The 11004-nt window shown below is 51.0% G+C and overlaps 1 protein-coding gene across 1 annotated transcript; it reads right to left on the bottom strand.

The window, feature by feature from the left end:
• Positions 1 to 3275: 3275 nt before the first annotated feature.
• On the bottom strand, positions 3276 to 6532 carry LOC130392509 (uncharacterized). The gene is made up of 2 exons (XM_056603033.1): positions 3819 to 6532; positions 3276 to 3459 (listed from the first exon to the last, which is right to left on the bottom strand). Exon 1 carries the CDS (start codon positions 6360 to 6362, stop codon positions 4050 to 4052), a length of 2313 nt encoding a protein of 770 aa, XP_056459008.1. The 5' UTR covers positions 6363 to 6532; the 3' UTR covers positions 3276 to 3459; positions 3819 to 4049.
• Between the last annotated feature and the right edge of the window lie 4472 nt (positions 6533 to 11004).

Genomic DNA, 11004 nt, shown 5'->3' with positions numbered 1-11004 from the left:
CAATTGGATAGACCTACAACCAATCAAGCAACGAAACATGACACAATCAGTGGCCATTTTGTTGTTTTTCATCATATCAAACCCGCCCCTGTTTAGATGCTACGGTTGGATTGGCCCGACCTGGGCCAGGTCTGCTAGAAATCTGTCTGAACGGGACTGGGGGCCAGAATAAAACATGAGCTTGCATATTTGTCTAGTTCCAGCCTAATCCGATTTTAGATTATTAATCTAAAATCGGATTTCTGAGACTGGGGTAGGTCTGGCCAGGTTGTAAGACGGGGTAGGCTCCAGAAATGGTTTGCTCCACAGCATTGTTAAGATTCTTTAAGTGCCTTGTCTTTCTTTTTTTTCTTAATCCCCTTTCCACCTGAGATGAGATGACCCCATGAAAACTTTCATCTTGGCTTGCCGCAGGTAAAGATTGAATTATCTTTCTTTGTGGGTAAGACTGAAAGATTTCGTCTTCAGTGTTTGGGAATGATGAAACCAAACTGTTGGTAATATCTGAAATTACTTCCTCTATAGCTCCCAGCAGTTGTACCTGAAGAATTCAAGGTTAGTTCAAGACCATCAAAGTTTGAAATTAGTTATTTGCCACACCCCTTGTCTCATCGTAAATGATAGTGTTTTCTTTCCCCTGTCCTGAAGTCAGTCGCAATAGAATTATTGCCTCATCAAGAACACATTATATGACAGCAAAATGGTTTATTTTTAATTAATTATTTCCTCCTTCCAGAGCAAGGTGAAAGACAGTAATCCAAACACCAAAATATGCTTAAAAATTCCTCCTGGGCCATCTTATTCCATAATTCAGATCCTCTCTCTGTTCCAAGCCACAGACCATCAACACATTGTGTGTGTGTTTGTGTACGTGTCTGGGATTCCATGTGTGTGTGGGTGTATGTGGGTTTGCTTTTCATGTGCGTGCTTGTGTGTGTGCATGCCTGGATGTGTTTTTGTGGTGTTGTGGTGTGTGTGTGTGTGTGTGTGTGTGGGTGTGTGTGTGGTGTGTGTGTTGTGTGTGTGTGTGTGTGTGTGGTGTGTGCCCCACGCTTGCAGTGTTGTGTGCAGGGACGTGCACAGGGGGGTTGCTCAGGTTGCTTGGGCAAACTGCCCATATGCCCTCCTCGACTCAGGTTTGCCCTTTCCGAAGGAAAAAAAACTATATATATATATATTTTTTTTTGTTTAAATCATTTAAATGGATGCAGATTTCATGTGAGGCCCTAGATATAAAAATCGTCACTCGAACCATTTCACTAAAGTAAGCGTAGCCTCATTAAATTCCGTTCGGGCACTGAGAGTGAAAGTCAGTAGGGGGAGGGCAAACTCTGCCGCGCGGCAACAGCCGCTTTTGCCGCCTACCCTCTGCCGCCCTTCACCCATTCAAATGAATGGAGGTGGCGAGTTGCCTCGCGGCGTGTGAAAGCTGCTTTACGTAGCTGCAGCGCTGCACGCGACCGGAACACCGGCACCTGTGAGACGACTGCCTTGATGTTCTCGGAAAAGGTGAATTTGAGATGTATAACAAACAAATAATCATCATCACGTTTTATGAAATGAATTACAATCTTCATAAATCCAGGCTCAGTTTGCCACCGTTTAGCCTAAATAATCAGACAGCTAGCTAGCTTGCAGAAAAGCAGCCCGTTATCACATAGTCTACAAATTTTTTGGTAGGCAAACTAAGCTACATGTCTGCTGATAGTTAGTTTCTAACATTTCGTTTTAACAAGAAGAATAAATGATGGAAGTAATGCATCACATGAATTCTTTCATTCAAAATGGTTCATGCCTAAATCTTATCACTATTTTGGGTATTGTTTGTTATTGTTAAGTGAAGCCGAAATGCCCAGTGAAAAGAGGAGGATTCAGGAGAGAGAGAGACAACTAAAGGAGGCAGCAAAGAAATCAGTTTTGTCAAGAGCGGCTGTCTGACCACCTCCTGCTGTCCATAGAGAAGGACATACCAATCGACAAAGAAGAGGTTCTGAAGGCTTCTCTTTTGAAGCTTTGCATTTTTAAAATGTCAATTTGGAGAAAATTATCAGTGACTTGATAGGATATTGTTTAATTAGGTTTGTGTTCATGTTATGTTCTTCTTCAAGTCATGTTTTTCTGCATTATCGTTAGTAGTAGTTATTTCAGTGTTTTACTTATTTGTATTAATATTATAAAGACCCTGTTATTCTCAGTCCTTCATATAGCCTGTGAGTTGTTGTTTTTTTTTTTGGGGGGGGGGGGGGGGGGGGGGGGGGGGGGGGGGGGGGGGGGGGGGGGGGGGGGGGGGGGGGGGGGGGGGGGGGGGGGGGGGGGGGGGGGGGGGGGGGGGGGGGGGGGGGGGGGGGGGGGGGGGGGGGGGGGGGGGGGGGGGGGGGGGGGGGGGGGGGGGGGGGGGGGGGGGGGGGGGGGGGGGGGGGGGGGGTGGGGGGGGGGGGGGCTTTTTTCAGGTCAAGCAACTGCCCCTCAAAATTCCTGTGCACGTCCCTGGTTTGTGGTGTGTCTGAATGTCCTTTGCCCTGGCCCGGTAGGTATCTGTCAGTAGAAGTGAACGGTGCAGAATTCAGATTCCACAGCCTAGACTTTATTCAACCTGAGACTATAACAAGAATGGAGACAACAACGGAGCCTGACACTGATGTTATTGTTTGAGGAAGAAAGTCCCTGTACAGTTTAACTTTAAATCCCATTTCGCAGTCTCTGCAGTGATTTAAACAATAGTTCTATAGCTGAGTATATGTTGTTAAAAAAAAAAATTATAAAAAAACGAACAATAATAATGATACCTATTCAAATTATTTGAATAGGTCTAAGTGTTTAATTATAGCTATAATTAAACCCTTTGAATATTGTATATATTATAGCTGCCTATATTTAGTTTCTTTTCCTTTCGTTTTCTCTATTTTATCGCTCTCCATTACTCTGCTCTCTCCTCCTCTCTCGCTCTCCATCATCATCATTACAGCGTGATGTCCAAATATCGTTTTTGGCGACGTGAGCATTAAACAAGTGTAAAAAAAAGACCTTTGAAAGTAAGGCAATCGGCAAAGACGATGTCGTTGGCCAACCCCGACTTGTCAGCCAGCCATCCTTCTAATAGAACGCTGTGATGAACAGCCATGGCGCTCTACAATAGAGCCCTTAATGGGCTTTATTCATATTTTTATTTTATGTAACAGGATGAAAAGGGGGTCATGGTTGCCGTAAAACAGATTTGGCATGTGTGGGGTAAAGAAGATGCTATAAAGCTATTGTAAAATGTATGTGGTGTTTGCTTGGATCACTTTATCCAGGACGGTAACTCCGGTCAGAGAGTAGACGCATACACAGGGAACAGTTCAGGATGTTTATATCTCTTGCAGACGAATGATATCAATGATGGCTTCAATAAGCAACCGAATGAATGACGGAATGGATGAACAGATGTATGAATAAATGAATGATGTAGGAATGGTTTTTCTGTAAGACAGAATAAGAAATAGACAAATAGTTATTACTAGATTTACCTACTAAAACACCGGGCTCTAGTACTAACAACATCTCATAAATGCTATCTAAACATAACTGGCATAAATAGCTGCCACATGCACACGTTAACACAATAATGCAATAGTGCAATATAACGGCCGACATGGTGCGGCTGCGTGACGCACACGTGCTACACGAGATGCAGGCTAATACACTAGCTACCCAGTTCGTGAGTAAATCAATTAACACAGTAACAGAACCACACAAATCACGGCTACTATAAGGAACCGAGTTACGGAATGTATATAACATTTATATAACGTAGATACACGTAGTTCAATATTACTCACTCTTCACGAACGCATTCTCTGTCATGGCGTGTTAAGCGGTCGCGCGCAACGAGCTCTGGCGCAGCCCCGTACAACTCGTAACTCTAGGACCCTACGGCGCTACCTGGGCTGCCCAAAGTGCCTGAATAGAAATAACGCTATATATTATACGATACGATATTACAAACTATAGGGAATTTACAACAGCCGCCCCCTGAATAGCATGGCTATTATGTAAACAAAATAAATTCCCTAAGGTGCTACAGGAGTCCCTGGATCAGCGTTGTCGTCCGGAACAGCTGGCAGCCGGACAAGGCGTGCTACTGGTCGCAGGTAAGTCTTGTCCCCCACTTGGACCTCAGCAGACCGGATGCATCCATCGGCACTGGCATTCAGCCTGACCACCTTCCCAACGGGCCAATGAGCACGCGGCAGCTGAGGATCGACGATCATCACGACAGTGTCCTGGAGAAGATCATCGGTAGGTTGGTGCCACTTCTGGCGGACCTGAAGAGACGGTAAGTAGCTTCTGATGAATTGTGTCCAGAAGTGATCCACCATCATTTGACAATGACGCCACCGTCTCCTGGTGAGTGGGTCCGGAGCGTAGGACACTTGTGGCAAGGAGGCGTCCCGCCGCCCCATCAGCAACATGTTTGGTGTCACAGGATCCGGATCCCCAACGTCTGACGACACGTATCCTAAGGGCTTGGAATTGAGGATGCCTTCTACCTCAATTAAGACTGTGAGCAGGACTTCTTCTTGGAGGGACTGAGCACCAATCACCACCTGCAGGGCTTTCTTGACGGATTGTATCTCACGCTCCCAGGCGCCACCAAAGTGGGGAGCCGCTGGTGGGTTGAACTTGAATTTGATCCGTTGCTTGGCAAGTCTCTCTTGTAGCTGTGGTTCCATTGCAGCGAACGCCTCCTTCAGCTCTCTCTCTGCACCTCGGAAGTTTGTTCCCTGATCAGAGAGAACCTCGAAAGGGGTGCCTCTACGTGCGATGAATCGCCTCAATGCTAGGAGGAAGGCGTCGGCGTCGATACTATTTAGCAGATCTAAGTGGACACATCGAGTGGTGAGACATTTGAATATGACACCCCATCGTTTCTCCCTGCGCCGCCCGACCTTGATGACGTATGGTCCAAAGCAGTCCACTCCCGTCGAGAAGAACGGAGGCTTGAAGATCCGCAGGCGGGCAGGGGGTAGGTCCGCCATGATTGGAACCACTGGCTGCCCTCTCCATTTTCTGCATTCCGTACAAGTCCTCTGATGGTGCTTGATAGCCTGTCTCCCACGGAGGACCCAGTACTTGCGCCTGATCTCGGCGAAGACCCTATCGGGTCCTGGGTGGAGTAGTCGTGCATCCACGTCCTTGATAAGGAGTCTTGTTACCGCATGGCAGGGATCGAGAACTATGGGGTGGATGTCGGTAGAACAGGAAGTGTCCATACGACGAAAGCGTCCACCGACTCGGATAAGACCCATTGTTGGATCCATCTCCGGTGTAAGCGTACTGAGCTTACTGCTGGGCAGTACTGGTTTACCGGCCCTGAGACACTTAATCTCTCCTGGGAAGCAGTCTGCTTGGCTAGCCTTCAGCAGGAGGGCTTCGGCGTCAAGAAGGTCCGGTTGAGGTAGTGATGGGTCAGCCGCCGCCCCATCAAATAACTGCTGGGTGGCGTTGACCAGGTCTGTCCAGCTGTCGAACTGTGTGACGTCTGGTGTTTGAGGTGCCAGACTCATCTGTGTGAGGCCGCAGAAGATACTGTGCTTGAGCTCAGCAGCATCTTCTGGCTCTGTGGAGGTGGGAAGCGATGGCCAATTTTTAGGTGGACCACGGAGGAACGATGGCCCTTGAATCCACCGATTTGGCGCCGCCAGCTCAACCAAAGTCTTGCCGCGGGTGAGATCGTCGGCTGGATTGTTGGCCGTGTCCACATACCGCCAGGTGTGCAAGGACGTCAGGTCATGAATCTCTGAGACTCTGGTTCCAACGAAGACCTTGAACCTGCAGGACTCGGATGTCAACCAGGTTAAGACGGTGGTGGAGTCAGTCCAAAGGAAGGTCTGGGTGATGCTTAAGGTGAGCTCTCGATGAACGAGGGAGGACAGCTGGGCTCCTGTCAATGCTGCACAGAGCTCTAGACGTGGCATTGACTGCTGGCGCTTCGGAGCCACCCTAGACCTTGCCATAACGAATGAAACATGGACAGTGTCGTCACTCTTCGTTGTGAGGTAAACTACCGAACCGTATGCCTGTTCAGAGGCATCACAAAAGACATGCATTGTATACTTTGTGGCATCATTGGCGATGTCCTGTGGTGCGTAGGTTCGCGGTAGGGAGATATTTACCAGCTCCGGAAGTTCCCTCTCCCAGCTGGACCAGGCCTCAAGGATGTCAGGAGGAAGGTTTGGGTCGTCCCAGCTCCTCTTCTTCGCCCACAGTTTCTGGACGAGAACCTTGGCCCGCGTTGTGTAGGGAATGATGAATCCAAGAGGATCATATTGTCTGGCCAGCACCTTGTACACGTGGCGCATGGTGGGAATCTCGCTCTCCATCGGCTTGGGCTTGTAGCCAAGTTGATCGGTCGGACAATGCCACCGTAGGCCCAGAGCCGGCTCCTGAGGGTCGGTGCTCTTCTCAGCTAACCATAGCTCTGTGCTCTCTGATCTGGCAGTGGAAGGCAGATGGGAGACGACAGATGGGAAGTTACTTGCCCACTGCCGGATCTCGAATCCTCCCGAGGCCAGTCACTGCCGCATCTTGTCCACGAGGAGCTTGGCAGACTCGGGTGTTGAAAGGCTCTGGAGACAGTTGTCCACGTAGAAAGACTGCTCTATGGACTGCAGGATGTCTTCGTTTCCCTCTGCGTGGTCTTTGACGTGCTTCTGCAGCGCAAACGTTGCACAGCATGGGCTGCTTGTTGTACCGAACGGCAAGACTTGCCACTGGTAGATGTTAGGTTGCTCTTCGCGTCGCAGGTTCCTCCAGGCGAACCTCAGCAATGGCCGGTCCTCTGGCAGGAGCCGAACCTGATGGAACATTGCCCGGATATCTCCACTGATGGCGACAGCATACTGCCGGAATCGCAGGAGGACCCCGATGAGCGATGGTCCAAGGGTTGGACCTGGGAGGAGTTGCTCATTAAGGGAGAGGCCGCAGTAGGTGAAGGAGCAGTCAAAGACTAGGCGATCCTTGCCGTTGTGATGGACGAGGTGATGGGGAATAAACCATGACTCACTGGACTTATCCGTCTCTTCTTTGCTGAGCTTGGTAACGCACCCCCATCGATGAGCTTTTGGATCTCTGCTTCGTAGACTTTAGCCTTAGCTGGGTCTTTTTCCAGTCGGCGTTCTGTGCTGCGGAGCATTGGCATGACTGCTTCAGCAGCGGCTTTCAGCAGTGGCGCGTCCTTAGCCCGGAGCAGAGGTGTGGCGTACCGGAATGTGTCAATGACCTTCACCCTCTCAGTGCGTGCTTCCAGGATGCTCACGGCCTCTTGGTCCAGACGGGACCGTACTGCTAGCTTCTCGCTTCGAAACGGGAGGACGTCGAGCTGCCAGAGACGTTCAACATGTTGGTAGTAGTCGTCTGGCGCTGGCTTGAGAGATGTGAAGTAGCATGAAGCAGCATGAGACCCGAGACCATCTGGACCCTGGAGCACCCAGCCGAGCGCTGTGTGTACAGCTGCGGGTCCACCTCTGGGGCCGAACCTGACGGGCTCTTTGGCTGTGATCAGGTGGGTGCAATCTGCACCGATTAGCAGTAGCGGACGCACCTTACTGAAGTTATGCAGCTGGAGGCCCCTCAAGTGGCGATAGCGCTTCTGAAGTGCAGTTACGGGGTAAGATTGCTCTGACAGGGCTAGCCGTCCCGCTGTGAAGGCACCCTTAACCAGGTGCTGTTCTGAAGGCCGTGCCAGGGAGGCCACATGGAAGTTTACCGACGCACCAGTGAGGCGAGCCACATCTTGGCGGACCGTCCGCAGAGCGAGAGATTCGGCTTCGCCTTTGAGTTCCAGGTGACGAACGGCAGCTGGCAGTATTATTGTGCGTTCGGCCCCATCGTCAAGGATCGCGTAGGTGTGCAGCGACTTACTCCCATGGCTAAGGATGATTGGCACCACCTTGAGGTACACCTTTCCTCCTTGCTTGGAGTTGGCTAGTGAGGCGCGATCCTCTGGCGTGATGAGGTAGACACCGGGACCTGGCTTGGTGATGGTATGGAGAACTCTGAGGTGAACCTCCTGACATTCACTGCACGCTTTCTTCAGGGTGCAGGCATTTTGCTTAGGTGGTACAGACCACACTACGACAACGCTTGCCGTCCTGCTATCCACTTCGATCTCTTTCCGGTGAGGTGCCGGGACGATGTCTGGACACTGTGATAGGTAGTGATGCGGCACTCTTGCAGAAGAGACATATCCTCTCGAACTTCTGCTGCTTGGCCTCCGACCTAAACGTGTCTGAAGCTGACGGCTGTCAGGTTTAGGCTTGTCGGAGCCATGATAAACTAGAGGTTGGCGAGGCCTGGGCACAGGAACTTGCCTATCTCTGTTGGGGGCCTGTGGCCCTTCAGTCCGATGGCGCTGTGCCATTCTTGCGGACATCTTTGGCTTCAGCCTTCACCCTGAGCACAGTCTGAGAGGTCTCGAAGGTGTATGGGTTGAGGCTGTTTGTATTGAGGCGACTTGAACCTGTAGATGCTCCACGAAGCCGTCCCTCGAGTGCTTAGGGAGCTTACTCAGGAGCCGATCGACATGGCCGGTCGACATCACTTCCATTCCGTTGGGCCCTTCCAGCGCTGTAAGCATTCCACTAGCAGGTCACGCTAAGGGCGAAGCTCTGGAAGGCTTTGGAATTCTCCTGCTTTGAGGTCAGGAGAGTTCAGGATCGTGGCAATCTCACTTTGTGCGAGTTGATGTGCTGTCCGTATTGTCGCTGTAAGGCCTGCATGGCGGCGGTGTAGGGCTGCGCATAATGCCTGCAGGACTGTGCAATCAACCTGGCTTCATCCAGAACCAGGTGCTCCATAAGTACACGGTACTTGTAATGCTCAGAGAGTTCAGTGTGGGGACTGAGTAGGTGGTCCAGCGCCATTTTAAGGTCAGTGAAGTCTCTTTCATTGTCGTTGACCAACTTAGGCAGTTTTGGTACTGGGACTGGCTGCCTGGGAGGCTGGAGAGCGGATGGCATCTGTGTTGGTGTATACTGGGGCTGAAGGGCATACTGGACCGGTGCTGGAGGCACCAGCTGATAGGCTGGCTGAGTTGTTGGAGCAGGCTGGGGGTGGTACACCGGTTGTGGATGATGGCTCAGCTGGTACTGTGGTAGAGGCACCAGCTGATAGGCTGGCTGAGTTGTTGGAGCAGGCTGGGGGTGGTACACCGGTTGTGGATGATGGCTCAGCTGGTACGGTGGAAGAGGCGCCAGCTGATAGGCTGGCTGAGTTGGGATGACTGGCGGAGGCTGATACGCTGTCTGCTGGGGGACAGCAGGTGTGTATGGTAAGGGCGCCACTGCCCATGTGGGTGGTTGACAGGTAAACTGCTGAGGCATGCCTCCTGGGTGCTGGCCCACTGGCTGGAGAGCAGCTGCAGCTGGTAGCTGGTGTGCGGGGTACTGCGCTGTTGCAGTCTGGGGTTGATATGTAGGCTGTGCAGGCGTAGATGGAGCATATTGATACGCTGTCCGGGGTTGATATGTAGGCTGTGCAGGCGTAGATGGAGCATATTGATACGCTGTCTGGGGTTGATATGTAGGCTGTGCAGGCGTAGCTGGAGCATATTGATACGCTGTCTGGGGTTGATATGTAGGCTGTGCAGGCGTAGCTTGAACATATTGATATGCAGTCTGTGGTTGATATGTAGGCTGTGCAGGCGTAGATGGAGCATATTGATATGCTGTCTGGGCAAGTGTCATTGGCGTAGGCTGATATAGGGCCTGTACGGCCGTTGGCATATTGGCGCACATGATCTGCACAGGCGATGACACAGGCTGGTTTGGATGGAAGGCAGGCTGGTACCCCGCTGCTGTTGACAGTTGTTGGCCCACTGCTTGCATCGCCTGGGAGTTAGACTGTGTCATGACCATACTCGTCGCAGTGGGAACTGGCGGCCTAGGAACTGCTCCGAATAGCGGTGCAGAAGTTATTGTTGATGGCAGGGACTGAGTCAACGTGTAGCTCTGCTGCCTTTGGCCTAGTGTACAACCTGTTTGAGACCGCAATACTGCGGTTGTTGTGCACAGCGACGATGTTAGCGACAGCTTATCTTGAGGCTGGGTAGATGGTCCCGGCTGGGGGGATAACGACTGCTGCTGAATAACACGGCTGTCTGGTTGGGGGTCCAACCAAGGTGATTGGTTCGACGGGACACCTAGACCAGTATATGGCGTGTGCTGTTGCGTAGGAGGACCTGGTCCGCTTGCATCGAAGCTGTATTCTGTTAAGTGCCGACTGTAGCGGCTCTGTTCGGAGGTGGGTGGCGATTGGAGCCCCACAGACACGTGCTGGTGGCTGGGCAGACTGCTAGCATCCGATGCTAAGTCCCATTGACTCGCCTTATCGTCGACTGCTCCTGGCGAAAAGGGACAGGGAGGGGGCCCGAGCGCGGTGTATAGCTGGTCACCTGTAGCGGCAGACTCGGTCTGCAGGCTGAGTGACCGCAGCTGCTGTGCGCTGGCGCTCTCAATGTCGTCTTTGAAGGAGGCAGTATAAGGCATGAGGGACTGTGGTAAGCTGACCTGATAGCCCTGCATGTGTGCTGGAAGTTGTCGCGGCCTTCCTCGTCCTTGTGTTCCGCTTTCGGCTGCTGCTGTTCTCTGTGCGTCCATGGCTCCGTCGTGGGTGAAGTATTCCGGTTCGAAGGACCAATATTGTAAAATGTATGTGTGTTTGCTTGGATCACTTTATCCAGGACGGTAACTCCGGTCAGAGAGTAGACGCATACACAGGGAACAGTTCAGGGTGTTTATATCTCTTGCAGACGAATGATATCAATGATGGCTTCAATAAGCAACCGAATGAATGACGGAATGGATGAACAGATGTATGAATAAATGAATGATGTAGGAATGGTTTTTCTGTAAGACAGAATAAGAAATAGACAAATAGTTATTACTAGATTTACCTACTAAAACACCGGGCTCTAGTACTAACAACATCTCATAAATGCTATCTAAACATAACTGGCATAAATAG

This window comes from Gadus chalcogrammus, chromosome 11 (assembly GCF_026213295.1).
Source record: "Gadus chalcogrammus isolate NIFS_2021 chromosome 11, NIFS_Gcha_1.0, whole genome shotgun sequence".
Taxonomy (NCBI): Eukaryota; Metazoa; Chordata; class Actinopteri; order Gadiformes; family Gadidae; genus Gadus; species Gadus chalcogrammus.
The sequence above is the reverse complement of the archived record's forward strand: the minus strand, read 5'-3'. Positions and strand labels throughout refer to the sequence as shown.

What these genes read in the sequence shown, in the direction of transcription:
- LOC130392509 (XM_056603033.1), bottom strand. Translation starts at nt 6,362, where the DNA reads ATGGAGAGCGAGATTCCCACCATGCGCCACGTGTACAAGGTGCTGGCC.